Source organism: Megalops cyprinoides, chromosome 22, assembly GCF_013368585.1.
Source record: "Megalops cyprinoides isolate fMegCyp1 chromosome 22, fMegCyp1.pri, whole genome shotgun sequence".
NCBI classification, from domain to species: domain Eukaryota; kingdom Metazoa; phylum Chordata; class Actinopteri; order Elopiformes; family Megalopidae; genus Megalops; species Megalops cyprinoides.
Window position 1 is genome coordinate 8,690,702 of NC_050604.1, and position 16,819 is coordinate 8,707,520.

The 16,819-nt window shown below is 43.8% G+C and overlaps 1 protein-coding gene across 2 annotated transcripts in view; it reads right to left on the reverse strand.

The window, feature by feature from the left end:
* The window catches only part of LOC118769850 (nuclear factor 1 B-type), a 124,637-nt gene extending 109,775 nt beyond the window's left edge, over positions 1-14,862 (reverse strand). The window contains exon 1 of one of the 2 annotated variants that reach the window (XM_036517199.1): positions 14,655-14,862. In XM_036517199.1, coding sequence (XP_036373092.1) covers positions 14,655-14,729 — 75 coding nt within the window. In that variant the 5' untranslated portion in view covers positions 14,730-14,862. The remainder of the gene's footprint in view (positions 1-14,654) is intronic. The other variant, XM_036517200.1, reaches the window with a different exon arrangement.
* Positions 14,863-16,819: the final 1,957 nt, after the last annotated feature.

A 16,819-nucleotide genomic window follows, 5' to 3' on the forward strand; every position in this document is an offset into this window, starting at 1 on the left:
TGAGTAATTTTAATTGTGTAAATATGCAGATTTTTTTATTTTGTAGCTTTGTGTACTTAATTAATTTGTTGATTATATAAAATTTTTGTTTTTTGTTTCATCAGTCCTTCAGAAAATATGAAAAAAAATGTATGACAGCATCGAGAACCTCGGTATTTAAATAAAAAAGATTTTCAATTCCTTTTCAGTTTCAATTCAGGGGGCACTTAACACAATCTAATCTCATATGTAGCAAGCCAATGTTTTCTTTTAATGTGTCACAGAACATTATGGGCCTGGCAGACAATTGAATTAATGTGAAATGTTGTGCAGAAAAATAAAACAAAACACCTTACGTGAATACGCGAATTACTCAAATATGAAACCGCATAGCCATCAGTCTGAGAAATACTGCTACATGCAATATTCATACAATAAAATGATACTGGGCTTGGAGATGCCTGGTTATGGTTGTATCCACAGCTGGAATTTCAGGGAAACATACAGTACTTTCTGCAAATTGGCACTTTTTCAGAGGGCGCTAACTCAACCCCGCCCCACCTTTCAGCCATCCACTGCTGAAAGTGTGCATGCGATCCCAAGCTCAGGGTCGCTATAAAAATGCCAGACTGAACTAATCCGATAACCACAAGCACGCAGCAATAGCGTAGTCCCTGCGGTTCTATCGTACATGAATGCAAAATTTTCCCCATTCAGATATCGCCGTCACGCTGTGTATTTGCCGAGCAGCCACCCTCATCTGGGGCAACTTAACGTACAGTGTGATCCCTTTACTGAAGCGCCTAGGGTAAGGGCCTTGCTCAGGGCTACGGCAGTAAAATTACCTGGTAAGGCTCAAACCTGCAACCCCCCGATTAGAGGCACAGTCGTGTTACCACAGGGCCACGCCGGTGCTCACGACACCCAGGCCGTGAACATGTGTGGCGCAGCTGCGTCTGATACAGAGGCGGGGTCGTGATCATAGTTTCCAAGTTGTGTTGAGGGGTGTGGGAGTTGGTTAGGGTGAGGGGATGAGGAAGGGGCTGCTGTCTTCAGCAATATCACACCCCATCTGCGTCTGGACATGTTACACGCGGTCAACTGTGTCCCCCACGCCGCCAGGGGGACACGCTGGACCTTACGCCCGCAAGACGGCCACGTGAGGTCAGGGTCACCTCCCATGGTGGATGGGCGCTTCTGTCCCTGCATGCAATTCCCCGCCGCTTTGCAGGGGGGGGGGGGGGGGGGGCACTTTCGTCCCACTTACGCACTGCGCACTGTAGCGGCCTGTAAGTTACAGCGCACCTAGGGGAGACAGATAACCTACCCTTGCTTTGATTGTAGCCCTAAACTAGCTTCTATTAATAGTCACGCTAGTTTCTATAAGGATCACCCATCAACTGTAGAATCATTTTTACTTAATTTTGTATAATGCAGTAACATTAGCTTTGTGTAGTGCGCATCATTTTGATTACTACACAGAGTGAACAAAGGCGGAGCCACCATTTTGGATACAATCACATATAAAGATCTCAGCTGCAAATGGGTGATCTTTATTTCCACAATTAAAAGCAGGTTCCAACATTTACAAGGGAAGAATTGAAGAGACGCAGTGCCGATGTTAACAGCTTGCAGGAGCCGGAAGGTAGCAAATCATCTACCAGCACGCAGTAACTTTAGCTAACACTCCTTTGCCTTTGGAGAGATGGCGTCACGTTTATGCAAATCAAACAAGGAAACTTTGCTTAAAATAATAATGTTAGCGTTTGCTCACTTGAGGAATCAAAGACGTGTGTACAGTATGCGAGGCAGTAGGCGCTGCAGTAGCTGCAGCTGACGGGAGTCCTGGGGCTATGTGAGTCACTCGGGCCTCTGCAGACCGCCGGCCGCGAGCCTTGCGCGTATCCGCCCTCTCTACAGGTGTTCACAAGTCCCGAGATCAGTCATTATTAATGCTACATTAAAAAAATTACAGTTTTGTCCGGTTAATTACTTCATTTTTTGTTTGTTGGAGGATGTCTTCCATGTTATGTGTATTTCGTGAATACCATTGAATATGAATCTAATAGTGACCTAATAATGATTCATCCAGATTGTTTATGCTGTTATGGATTTGACACATCAATGGCACAATTAAATCGACAACAGCAACACGTATAATTGTAATAATGTGCTTTTTTGTTACTGATCAAACACGCTACAGCGTTTAATGTAAATATGCAGAAGCGTTTTTTCCCTGCTTGTTCAAGATTACACAAGGAGCACCACTTACAACGGCTTTTTAACCATATGTATTAGTTACTATTTAATTTCTTGAGATATTCAATTCCATTACATGCACCTGCCTTTAATTATTTTATGGATAGGGGTAATAACAGTGGAAAGGTTACTGAAATGTCGTTACTTGGACTGAATTAGCCTAAAATCTTGACGTTGGATGGCACAGTGCATATTCCTGAAAGTGAGACTGACTTTACTGATGATTTCACCGTTGCAAAATATGCCTGACTCCGTTCATGTAATGGTGTAGGTGCTACGGTGGTCGCTGCAGACACTAATCAACTCTTGCTTCTCGCAAAGCCGTATTGCGCGCCCTCGCCGAATCACTGTTGGTAACTCTTCGTTGCGGCCGCATTAACATCGGCTCGACTCCGAGCAGCGCCAGTACGCTGCGCCAAGTAATCAAAAGAAGTAATTGCGCTGCCCTCCATAATTAGCCTACTTTAAAATGCAAATATTTTGCAGCCTTTTAAGGGAAATTAAACCGAAATGCCTGACGCTTTTTTATGAATAATAGTTGCCATTCGTCCTGACGGAGAGTGGAAATGACCATAAAGGTTGTGAAGCTTAAAAGTGACAACAACTGAATTATTGTGTAAAATCTGATACATAAACGTATACAAACGCGTACTCTCAAAGTGTTGTCTTGACACGATAAAGATAAGCAGTGGCAACAAAAGTGGCTATATCATTTCCGCTGAACTCTAGTGATGATGAGACCGGGGACCAATGGAAGAAACCGAATCTAGGTTTGCCGCATGGGAGGGTGTGAATGTGATCTCGCCGTTCTGCGGGACGTTTTTCAAAAGCGGGTTTATAGACACAGGGAATCGCGCCTGCCCTGTAAAGGCGACCTGAATGGCGTCTAGTCTACACTTACATCACAAACCGGTGTTGTCTGTGTAACTAATCGGCAGATAAATGGCAGCCATGCATGTCCTCCGCCGGGACACTGGAGACCCGACACCGCAGCCGCTCTGACCGCACCTCACCGCATTGTTCGTTCGCCGAGTATCAACTTAACTGTATTATCTTTTGTCTCTGAATAATGGGCCTTAACCACAAACTCGCGTTGCTCACTTGGAAGAAGAAAGTAAGTGTTGCTCAAACAAAATTTATCGTGTACGTATTAAAAAATAAAAAAACAGTTATGATTTTTAATGTTATTGCCTCGTCTGGTAATAATGTTAAATGTCAAGTTCATTGTTCTTCCTTCGTTAATCTTCCACAAGAGGGCGCTCTTTTCATCAGTAATGGAGTCGCTGACAAAAAAAAGTTGCACATCTTTGTCCTCATTACCTTGGCAAATCTCACATAAAGGCTGAAAAAAGTTAAGATGTAAGTTATTGTTACAGGGCAGAGATATGCGGTTTATCAGTCTTGGATCTTTCGGAAAATAAGCCAGTTTTTGAAAAAGAGTTTCCACTGGGCACATTTTAATGGTGAAAAAAAAAACAATTAATCAATTTTATATTTTTCTACAGCAGTTTCAAATTAGCAAATGCATTGTGTATTGTGTTATTTAAGTGTTTGCGGTTATTTAATTGAAATAAACAAAATCACAGTGAAAAGAATCTTCCATGCAAAGATTTGCAATCATAGACCAATGATATTGTACACAAAATATATAATTAAAAAAATAATTATGTGGAACTAGATAATACTACATATATTTACACCAATATTTAATACACCATCTTCTATATTGCAAATATACAGCACCTTCAAAAATCAGAGGAGATTTAGATTATTTTAAATCTTCATCCTTGGATGTGAGTGCACAGAAGAATAATCATATTGGTCAAATATGCATATTTTAGCATGAGTGCCATCTTTATGAAACTGACCTGATTGTGGAGATTGTACAATACAGTTATGGATCAAAAAGCTATCTCACCTTCATCGACATCTTGCATAAAAATGTTGGCGTCATGTAAGCGTAAGTTAATGTGAGTCACATCAAGAAGAAGATATTACCAACACAAGACCGGTCTTTGACATATTTTAACACACCCAAAAACCAGCCTTTAGCCAAAGCCGTTATTCTCTTTTTAATCATTAGCCTACTCACAAGAAACAATCAGTGCCGTAGCGTGCACAGTAGGCTGACTGCAGAAAATGTGCGAGAAACCAATCATGAGGGAAAAAGAGGGGTTGAAATCTACGCCATCGCAGATGCATCTTTACAAGTGCAGAACTCGAAGATCATCAGTGTCAGGTTTGGCGTTCCAGGAATTCACTGCTCACCAGCGGTCATGCTGCAGTCCCACAATAAAACCACTAGAGGGAGTTTTGTGGCCAAAAAAAACTTGGGCTCTAATGATACGGAGAAGTGGTGTCTTCAAAAGCGGGCTCTTCAGCAGGTAAGAATAAAAGTTTTGTACAAGAAACTGGACATGGCAGTATTCAAAAGAAATTAAATCAAACACATGTAAAAACCACAGAAACTAGTTAACAAGGTGGGGTGTGAAACGATGAATTAGAATTCTACTGATGCGGGTGGTTCCCTTCCATTAAGAAGAGCAGGGAAGGCAGACATCTGTGATGTCATTGTAGACGCTTTAATGAAAGTAAACCTTGTTTCACCCCCTCACACCAGGCACGCAAATTCACCCGTGCAAACACATTCAAACACATACATACACACACAAACACAAGCACGGCTGCATGCTTACATATGGAGATGCACAAGCACCCATGCACTTGCAATGAGCGCACAAGCATAGACACACACGTACAGACGCACAGATGCACACATACGCACACACGCACATGATCACGCATACATGCGCACACCGCACAGATGCACGCACTCAACGCATGCGCATGTATGCGCACATACCCATTTGACGGCATATACCTATCTGCAGAATGCATTTAACAAAGTAAGTAAATCAAACCTCCGCAAAAAGCATCAACTAGTCAAATGCAGAGGTGGAAATTTGTAGGGTGTAGGAAGTAGAAGCGCTCCCGCTATTTGATAAAATCTCTTGGATTTTTTCAGGGCCCCTCAGCCAGAGGGGGAACCGATTAGTAAAATCAAATAAAGTTACGTATTATACAAGTGAAATCTCAATCTAATCCGCAATCTAATCAAATCTCAATCCACTCACGTTCCTTGACTTGTAAGATAGTGTTCTTAAGTTTGATTCGCAGGTAGGGCTGTGTCACTGCACTCCACAGCATGGTGCCAAACCACAGAGGGTGGTGCTGTGTGTCATATAAGCCGAGCCAGATGCTCGGGGCGTGGGTGTGCGTCAGATGAATAAACACAGTCTCATAAGTGTAAATTCATGACCGTGTGACACAGCAAGCGCAGAGGTCAACCCTCAATGGCATGAACCCAAGAGCATCCTTGCATTTGGACGCTGGCGTGGACACCAGCTTGGAGATCCTCCACGATGGAGCAGCCTCAGCCAATCGGATCACACCACGCGCCCACATGCCGATGCTGTCATCGGCCACGCTAGCGCCACTGCTCCGAGATCTCGACCCGACCTCGTCTAGTAATATAAAGTGGTGGGGGGTTGCGTTGCGGGCAAGAAAGGGATAGTTTGTGTGCACGCCTCACTTTTTGGAGCAGCTACTTACGTTTTCTTCCCGCTTTTTGGCCATGTGTGGGCTGCCACGCCCAAAGACAACAAACAAACAATCAAGGAGGTCTGACCGCACACAGTACATGAGACCCGCGGCCAAACACTCTGCGCTCATTAAGAGATTTTACGAACAAACGGGCCCGGACGGCTGCGCAGCTGCCCTGCAACGCAGCCGGGGCGGCGTTCGCTGTCTCTCCCCTAATTGGACGGAGGGGGTACTGGGAAGCCTGCCGTCGATTTGGAGGTGCGTGCTGCGCGGGACCCTAAACCCCCTTTCCCCCGCCCCGTGACGCGCCCCGGGTTAGCGGACAAACGCGGAATTGTTCCTTAGCCCGGCTGGCACAAAGAAGGCCTGTGTCCCACCTCTGCATTGCTAACCTTTAAAAAGGGACCGCGCAATCCAGCTCAAAGGGACGCAGGTGGTCCCGGGGCCTGTTGATTCAGCTGAGGGGCTGCAGAAAGGCGCTGTGCTCAGAACTGCGGTCGGTTAATTACCGCGAGGTCATACGTTTGAATCCAAGACAGGACAAGCAAGGTACTTAACAGGAAACATCTTTAGTAGTACAAATTTATAGAGACTATACATAATGTGTCAATTGGATAATTGCCTCAGCTAAACAAAAGGATTCGAATGTATATAATATTACTATTCAGAGACATAGTCAAATGTATGGGGCAATAGTTGTGCAGACACATAGATAGCAACGCTTGTCTGAGAATGTTTTGTAGTCTCTCCTGGACATCACTGTTTGGTATCATTAATATTTTGGGGACTGACATGAGGTTACAGCTATAATGAGCTGGAACATTAATGCTTTTCTTGAAAAATAACGCAAATCTGTTCAAATCCACAACTCTCTCTCAGTGACGTTACTGCGCTCCCAACAAGGATCAAGATTTTCTAACTGCCCATCTTCTCCTCAGTCATTTTCCACAGACCCTCGTTTAGACCATTTAAAACAATTATACTGTTTTTGTCCCCCACCCGGCAGAATTAACTGTCAACTTGATCACATTCCACATGACAAACTCACAGACAGCCCAGGAAACCCATAGCGTCATCCAGTCTGTGACCTGTGACCTGTGACATCACAATGATCCACACCTGGGCCACACACATTAGCTCCTGGTGACAGCATCCTACTCCAGCTCCTGTGAAAGTCCTCACCTGTTTGCTCTCAGCGCACTCCCTCAAAGGTTACCGCAATCCCAGAAAACAATGAGGCTCACTGTGCCCCAGAACCAGTTCAAGAGTCCAGAAGCTTTCTATGCCCCATGGAAAGGCTGTTTGACACAGAATCTTTGTGACTCCGGCCCAGGAAGTACTTGCCATCCATATGAAACGGCATCTACAGCAGTTCTCTGAAGAACCATCAATGGTTTACCACAGCAGTTTGCCCACAAAAATGTACTTATCTATACATATATAGATAGATAGATAGATAGATAGATATAGATATAAATATAGTATATTTAAATGTTTTAAGTTGTGATAAAAGTACATTTTTTCAAAATTAACTGGACACACAAATGTCCTTTCAAAATTATACTTCGTAAGCAAATATTTAGCATGTCTAAGCATACACTTGCCCTAGTTTCTCAATCTGTTTCACATTATACCACACTCTGTAACCTTTTCAAAATTAACTAAGCAACAAAATTATTTTTCATTTATGTTAGATGCAAATTTCTCGGGTTGGTGAGCATTGCTGTTGTAAAACTTTTGATACTATAATTGATAACTTGGAAACTCTGCACCGTCTTAAGCTGAAAGGTACACAATAAATCAATAACATTTTGCTCAGTAGAGCTACCTTTCCAACAGAACTGTCACAAAATTCTTCACCCTCATCTTTATCACTCAATCCCTCATTGTCCACAAGAAATTCCTCCCTCTGCTTCTAAGAGTGCAAGTAATTTTACAGTGTCCTTATCCCAAATAGAAGCTCTGAGACACTATGCTATCACATCCAGTTATGGTCGCATTTTATTTCTGTTCCTGTGGTCATCAGCAGAATAACTGACATTTTTTTGGCAAGTGGAATTCCGTATCAGTGTGATACCGGAAGCAAGGTCCCCTGGAACACATTAAAAATAACAACTTATATCAGGCCTAAAGAACATATTCACGCAAGCTCCTGGCGGAGTTGGAAGACTCAGTTTAAAAGTATATATTTAATGTAATATAAAATGGTTCACACTTTAAAAAGTATATGGTGTTACAGCAAATGGAGTTCAGACAAAATCAACTTTAATATTCACAGTCATGAATATGCACCTATATATTGAACAGACACACAGGAAATATAGTTCTGCATTTGTTTTATCACTTCGTTCATTTGTTAAATTTTCATTATTTAATTTTCTCCTGGCATGTCAGACCACATGACACAGTGTGATTGGTTGAATTAAAATTATAGGAGGGGGGCACAAAAATCAATTTCATCATGCTTACTGCCTCGGCAAAGGAGGCCAAAGCGGAAGAAGCAGATTCATTATACTTTTATTGTACGGTACAATGAATACAGAGTTTTCCAGGACTGTTGGGTTTTTTAATCAATATCATGCCACTCTCTGCGGTTTCACTCCATTGCTAATTGGCAGCTGGTTACACTTGAGGGGCGACGCTGACATGTTCGCAACATCTGAGAAACACTCCCGCTCTGATGATCCCCAGATTTGTCACCCGGGCATGTTACGACCACAGCCTGCCCACCATCCCTCACATTCTGGAACCTTTAATCACCCCCACTCACGCACACACAAACCCACACACGCGCACGCCCGCACACACAAACACAAATTGCTTCCTTTCTTAATGCTAATGTTATTCGTGATCATTTAGCATTATGCTAATCTATGACCCGAATTGATTACGGCCTGTGTGGCGTTGCCTGAGGACCAGATTGCCAGGGGGTCTGTAAACAAACTGACATTAGCTTCGCAGCTGTACTCCTGCGACTCAAACTGGGACAGAGGGAAAAAAAACCCCTCTCAAACACTAAAGGTGGGCATTGATTCGGTCTTAGCCCACCCCAAACAAGCACAACCCCCGCCACCTTAATACGCCGAGCAGGGCTAGCCGCCCGAGCGGGGAGGCTAATGTTTCGGCTAATTCAATTTGTTCCCTTTCAGCGTGCACGTCCCCAGTTTACTTTGACCCCATTGTGCGCACGGAAGGGGGCCTCACGCCGCGGGACGTCCCGGGCCTGGCCTGGAGTGACCTCTCCGCTGCCGCTGAACCACTCTGCCCTCTCCCGGTCCCCGTCACAATGGGTCATTGTGACATCCGCGACCGCCTCTGCGCGACCCTGCTCCCATAAGGTCACCCAAGTTCAGCCTGAGTGCACCACCGACAATCGAGGTCAATGTACTGTTCTGAGAACATGTGGCCGAGAGCCCAAAGACCAATGGGAAAGTACCATACAAACATGCTGTTCTGTACGCATTCTATAAATGCACACCGGTTTGACACCATGTCTTTGAGATGACCACTTCTAAGAAAAAAAATCCCGAGAACATAATATGCTGATATCCCAAGATCACAGAAATAAACCCTACATGAGGCTTTGTATGCTCTGCTGAACACAGACAATGCATTTGAAAAATGACTGCAATCACCACAGATAATAGAGAACTGGTTTTTGCCCCTAAAACAACAGATCAACTATTCTATTTGCCACTTTAATGGAGGCTACAGAAGGAATTTGCAGATTGATTGTACATCACTACTACTACAGAAAATGTTAACAAATTATTATTATTATTAATATTATCGTCATGAAAATATAAATATATAAATATTATAAAAATTAACATTGCAAAAGGAAGTTTGAGTTGATAAACCAGTGCAACTCACTCAGGGAAAACAGGTGCAGTTCATATTTATGTCTGAGGGCACCCACTTCCTGAATTTTAGTTGCCAATTGAAATTAGAGTCTGTGTGCTGACTGCATGATCATCATGCAGTTACTGTAATGGAGAAACAATCAAAAATGTCCCTCAGCTCAATCACAGATAGGCCTGGTTAAAAGGGTGAAATTATGAAATTTAATGCAACAAAAAAGTCTGCAGTTACTCAACCCGCATTGAACCCTAATGATCTCATCAGCTTTATGCAGATTGTTTGGATCTGCTGTCAGCCACAGAACATGGGGCGCAGCAGAACCTATGGTAAAGGCAATATTGTCAGAACAGGACTTGGCAGTAAACCCTAAAAAGACAATAGTAATGATCTTCAGAAACATCTAGATGACAGAGATCTGTACTGTCTGCCCAAAAGAAAGGACAACAACATTGGATATGTACTAAATCACACTTCCAAGACACATTACAGTTTAAAGCGCCATAAACCAAAGAGTTAAACCTTCGAAAAAGTCCCCTCTGACAGCTGGTACTGAGGATTACTAACCCGCTAACAGCTGACAGACACCAGTCTCAGACCAGAACCGTTAAACAGCCACGAGTCATTGTACACAATGTTAAGAGACAATCAAACACCTCTTATCTGGAACACTGGGGAAATGAAACCGAAACCAAAAACGATAATCCATAAAAGCCATAAAAAGAGACGACACCCCAGCTGAATATTGCTTTGCTGTCAGAAGACCCTGGCCTGAAATAGGCTCATTGAGTAGAACCTGTCCAGAAAGAGTCATTGTCACCAAGAACACACTGAGAGGGGACAGGATGTGACAGAGATGCACTTCCCATTACATGGAAGACACCCCCACATGCGGACGGAAGACAAACTCGAAGAGCTCGATGACCAATTTCCAAACATTGACCTCCTCCAAACCCAACAGAGAGAATAGAGGTAAGCCATAAACCTGGAAGTTAGCTGTGTATCAGCACACGACAGCTCAATGACCTCTGTCACTATGGATGGGGAAAAGGAGGACAAGGGCTATCTGTACTTTTTAATTAAGAAAGGCAATATTGTCCTTCTCCTGGTGTGAGAGGATGTAGGTCTGTCAGGGATTCTGTCACTGTCTTGTATGCTTCTGTTTTGCGCCTCCTTAAAATGGATTCTGTTTAGTGTCACATCAAAACAAATTTAACAAAAAAATCTCTTTGTCTCTCTGTATATATGTGCCTCAAACCGCAGTAGTCGGGAATGGGAGGTTTGTAATTCTCGGGAATGGGAGGTTTTCTACTTCTCTTCTACTTCTTCTCTTCCCAAAAAGTACCTCGTCACACAGTTGAAAGGCTTTCCCCGCCTGGTCTGGAAGTGTTACTTCTCCTCTCTTCCACTCATCAGCAGTAGCTCTCTGACTCTAATGACACGTAAAGGACAGAGCGTCGTGCATCATGCTGACCATCTTCAGCTTGTCAGTGCTATTACAACGTTTGCGCTCATTAACCGCAGAAAGTGCCTGGAGCGCTGTCAGGGCCTCACTCTCTGTGATGTCGTCCTGAGGAACATGTGTACAGAATGCAAAAAAAAAAATACTCATTACAGTGTGTAATCAGTGTTGTGTATAATTGTGTAAAAATCAAATACCAAAAATAAATAAATAAATAAACTGCAGAGGAATTTTTTGATGTGCAAAATGTGTAAAATTTAAAGGTGTAACAAATGTGTAAAATGTAAATATGCATTCACTGAAATGTGCAAATGTAAATTTCATTTATGACAAATATGCAGAATGTGTAAATGGGTATTAAAAATAAAATTATGTAAAGTAATTTTCAGAGCCCCAGAATTGCAATGTAAGTACTTGGACATGTGTTCACTCCAAAAACCTCATGACATTTCTGGACAGTAATCCTTTCTGATCCCTTCCTGGGTATAGGGCCAGATTTAGTCGACATTTGCCCTTAACTTTGACTCACAGTTTAATACAAATGTTCATTCACCCTTCAAAAACAAAGTCTGGTGAATTCAACAAACACCAAAATGAATTAAATAAATATGATTTCACTGAAAAAACTCATGTTTGGCAGTCAGAGTTGGTTCAAATATTGACTGAATCCAGGCCACAGCCTGTCAAAATATAGGTTCCCTTATGATGATGTCTCAATGTAAAAATATTACATTTCAGAAAAAAAAAATTATTTCAATATAAAAATGTTATTTTTCAACAATTTAATTAATTGTAGTTGTAGTCAATAAAATAATAACTCAAGCTGCTTTCTGTATTAATAATTCTGTATTAATTAATAGAAAAGGATGCAATCTTCTTTTCACTTCTCCAAGCTCTTTTCTGTGATAATAATTCTGTATGAATTTATAGAAATGGATGTAGTTTCCTTTTCACTTGTCCAGTTCTTACTGTTGATTATCAAAACTTTTTTTCTTTTCTGTATTATGGATCAAAAGATTTGGCATCTCACAAGAGATTGAGCCTGCATCCTCCATTTTCCTGTTCATTGCTACTCTGAAATAATCTCTGCTTAATTCTTTACAACAAATATATGTTACCAGATGCTAAAATGTTAAAAATATTATCATGTACTACTATCACTACTATCACCACTACTAATATTATGAGTAATTATTATTTTATTGTGATTCGCTTGATGTTTTCTTTGTTGCAAAATCACTTTTTTGTTGTCAGACATTCTTAATGACAGCTGTTCTTAACATTTATTACATTTTATTAATAAAATTACAGATACAATGCAACAAAAAAATATTTAAATCTCTCACAACAAAATGAAGTAAATGTGAATATATGATGCTATGCCCATGACACATAACTTGTGGTTTCACTCCCGCTCTTGGCGTTAATAAACACTTGTGCTCAACCTCACACCAAACACAGACTAAGAATGCTTTGCATTCTATTACACAATACATTGCATGGTTCCACATTAAACTGCCATGCGGCTTACCTGCACAGGGTCCAACAATATGTATGAGTTTCAAACACAACCTGTCAATTCGCTTCATCTTTACAGAGACAAAATGCTTCTTTCTAATCTCAGAAGCCCACCAGCTAGCCTATATTCATCACTGAAATGAGAATAGCATGAAGGAAAACCGACAAGCAAATTCTATCCTCTCTTGCTCTCTGAACAAAAACTTGAGACTCAAACATGGAACCTCAAATGCTGGTTTAAAAAAAAAAACAGGCGTTCTAAGATCTCTATGATGAGATACTGAAAATGCAAAAAAGGTTGTTTACACAAGTCCAAGTCCTGCGAGAGAATGCTCAAGCACAGTCTGGCAGGCTCAGGGGTGGACGCAGCTCGACGTTTAAAGAACGGAAAAGCAATGTTTGTGCGCGACGGACAGCAGGCAGGCGAGAGCTAGCTCCTCAGTCTTTGGACGGGGGGACCTTGTATCCCCACGACTGCTTCAGGAATAAAGTGCCCATTGTCTGAGCACCGGGCTTACTGTGAGCACCAAGTCGGGGCAGTAATCGCAATAATTATGCCGACCAACAAGCCGACGAAGACGGACGGAGACAAAAAAATAACCCCCTCTGCCCCCCCCTCCACCCACCCTGCCAGACTCAACGACCTGAGATGGGAATTAATATTCATAACGGAATATCCACCAGCAGACGTCTCTCATTCGGGATGAGGCGTAGGGGTAAAACAAGAGGCTATTGACTGCACCACAGACGGGACGGGACACAGTGCGAGACGGTCCCGGGCACCCCTGCGCACTCGCGAGAAGTTTAGAGGCAGCAAGGCCGAGGGGAACCGTTTGTGTGGAAGGTAAAGTTCTCTATTTAAAAAATAACACCCAACTGTTGCAGGGGGTATGTGGGGGGGGTCTGTGTGTATGTACATTGTGTGTGTATGTGTGTATGTGTGTTTTGGGGGGGGGTGTTTGAGTGTGTGTGTGTTGGGGGGGTGTCTGTGCGTGTGTGTGTATGTGTGTGTATGCATGCGTTCGTTTGGGGGGGGGGGGGGGGGGGGCTGATTATTGAAAACATGCTTGACAGCTTAAATATCTGCAGCCTCATTAGCCGCACTTACACATGTCAAGCACTATACTCATCAGCAAGTGCATAGCTTACTGCGTTACTGTACCCACCATTGCAGGGGAGGGCAGTGTGTGTGTGTTTCTGTTTGTGTGCGTGTGTGTGTGTGTGTGTGTGTGTGTGTGTGTGTGTGCGCATGCAAAAGACAGAGCGGCGGACAGACGCATGCCGAATGGGAGGCAGCAACAGGCTGTCGCCGTATCCTCATGGAGCCGTCGGCCGCTGACAGCATCCAGCTCGGCGGGCACCGCTCCCGCCACACGTTCGGCACCTTCATCGCCACGGCTAGCCCAAAAACACAGGGTTGCGGTGGCACCTCTCCCCCACAAACACACACACATACAGTACGACCCTCTCCACACACCCCTTTTCAGCAACCGCTAGCCTCTGAATAAACACAAACATGCCAAGTTTGAGAACTGGGGGGGAGGAGGGTGGTGTGGGAGAGGGGGGGTGTCACTGTAAAATTAGCATTTTTCTGTTCAAGACAAAGTGACACCAAGCATCCCACCTCACAGCATGGAGTGTCTCTGTTCCACTGGCAGAGAGACAAATGTCCCTTTGTAATGCCAGGAAAGGAGATCCGATTGTCTGCCCTTTCATTTTATTATTAATAATAATAATGGTTGCAATAATAACAGACAAAAAGACAGAGTGCCACCAAGTTTCACGCGAAACTCCAAAGCGGTTGCCCTTGAACTTCACCACAAGTGTATTCACAACATTGAAGGTGGAGTTAGCCCCCCCCCCCCCCCCCATACACACACACTCCCCGCCTGGCTCACATCTCCCACCCCCCCTCCCCAAAAAAAAAAAAAAAAAAAAAAAAAAAAAGGGACAAAAAAAGCTTAAGCCAACTTACCATCCACCAGGTCCTGGCTGACATGTCATAGCATAGCTGCCATTTGACGGAGCCGTCTCCCACCTTCCCAGCCATTACTCAGTCAGCAGCCCTCATCAGACGCTCAGCTCAACGGAAGATAAGACACCTAATCGTCAGCCGCGGCATGCTGTGCCACACGCAGGCCAATCCTTATCAGATTGCATCATGGGAAAAAAAAAAGCTCATGCACTACCAGTGACTCCAACCTCGCTTGCTATAATGGCAGGGATCAGCTCTCTTCTCTCTCTCTCTCTCTCTCTCTCTCTCTCTCTCTCTCTCTCTCTCTCTCTCCCTCTCTCTCCCCCTCTCACTCGCTCTCCTTCTTTGGGTCTGGCTTAATTTTTAAGGAACGGCGGAGAACGCCAGTGCCGGTCCTCCGTCAGCGCCGAGAGTCGAGGGAGTCCGGCAAGTGGGCGGCTGGCTGCTTAGCGAGGCAGCGCAGGCTAAAGTTTATTTGCATTCTCGTCCGTTGTATATTGTTCAACTCGATCCGTAGTCCCCCCCCCGCCCCTTTACCAGCCGCCCCAAAACCCCCCCCAACCTCCTTCCACCCAGCCAGCACCCCCCCCCCCCCCCAACACACACACACACACACACACACACACACACACTCCGTGTTGGTGAGGAGAGGCCCAAATAGCCGGGAATTAATATCTCCAAACAAAGACATGCTGGTTCCATCGGCTGCAGCGGGCACGGTTCAGATGTCGCCGGGTTTACACGCTGGGGAGGAGGGCGCAGAGGTAACCGAGGCAGCTGGACCCCCAGCACGACCGTCGCCGGGGGCGATCTCCAGCCCTCATATGGAAAGAGTTTAAACCCGCTCTTCATCCTGGTTTTAAATTAAAAACGACACGAGAAGATAGAGGGGGAAAACAGTGCTAATCAGAATTGTTTCAGGGACCCTTAAAAGCATGCGAAGGAAACCCCCGGCAGCAGTGGTACAGTGAGTGTGACACTCGCTGTGCATTCAGTGAGTTTATGTCTAGCAACTGACACAAGTCACATCTTGGGCCTTTGTAGGTGGGGGATTCTTCTTTTTCAGCGTAAAAGTCTTTCTTTGGGAGGATGGCACTCTGGTCACGCAACACCTGCAATACATTCATAGTCATTATCAATCTAATCTGTATGAAAATGCTTTTGTTTTGAAACACATAAAACTGGTCACTGAATACTTGCCTCTCTTGTTTTTCCTGAGCGTGTTACTCTTCAGCAACTTCATTTGATTAATTTCAAATAAATACACACACACACACACACACACACACACACACCATCCAAAAATATTCCAGCATCTAGGGGCAGGTTGCGTAAAATGCATTGCATTAAAACTGCCAGGAATACATTAACCTCAGACGATTCCAGCCTACTCACAGCAACACGCGGCAATCCATCAAACCGCCGCAGTTTTAACGGTGACTTTGCACCGCTGATTAATTCAATAACGGCAAAGCAGCTCTGACTGACAGCTATACATCCCCCGGATCAGGTCAAGCGAGGAGACGCCTTCTCTCTCTTTCCCCCTCACGAAAAACAGAGGGGCTTTTGTTGCACCTGCAGGGCAGAGGACATTTTCATTGTCGATATAATATGCTTGATTCCCATCACCACACACAGCCTCTAATTTAGAGTGAACATAAAGACCAAGCAAGTCCAGCTATCTACAGCGCGGCTACTCGGACAATAGGTTTCTTGTTACGAATTCCACCGGGAAATACGTGACGACAAGTTTGCGGTTGGTGGGGGGGGGGACACTGCTTCGTAGTTGAAGACTATATTTAACAATAATACAAAACATCGCTCTACACTAATAAACACTCCACTAGGAGAGGTCAAAAGTCAGACCTCACAATTTAATACTATTAAGCCCATAATCTTTTCTCATGCTTGGTAGGAACCTAGGCCGTTAAATCTGGGCAGGCTTTTCAATGGGGGTTTATCGATAATAGAATGATATTATGATGGCAGACGTTTGGCAGGACTGTGTGTGTGTGTGTGTGTGTGTGTGTGTGTGTGTGTGGAATTCAGTTATACCAGAAACATTGATATGTATGATAGCCTCTACAATGTGCCAGAAGCTAAAAAGCTATCCCAGATCCCCAGACAAGTGAGACATGGATGGTATTTGTTTCATAGATGCCTAC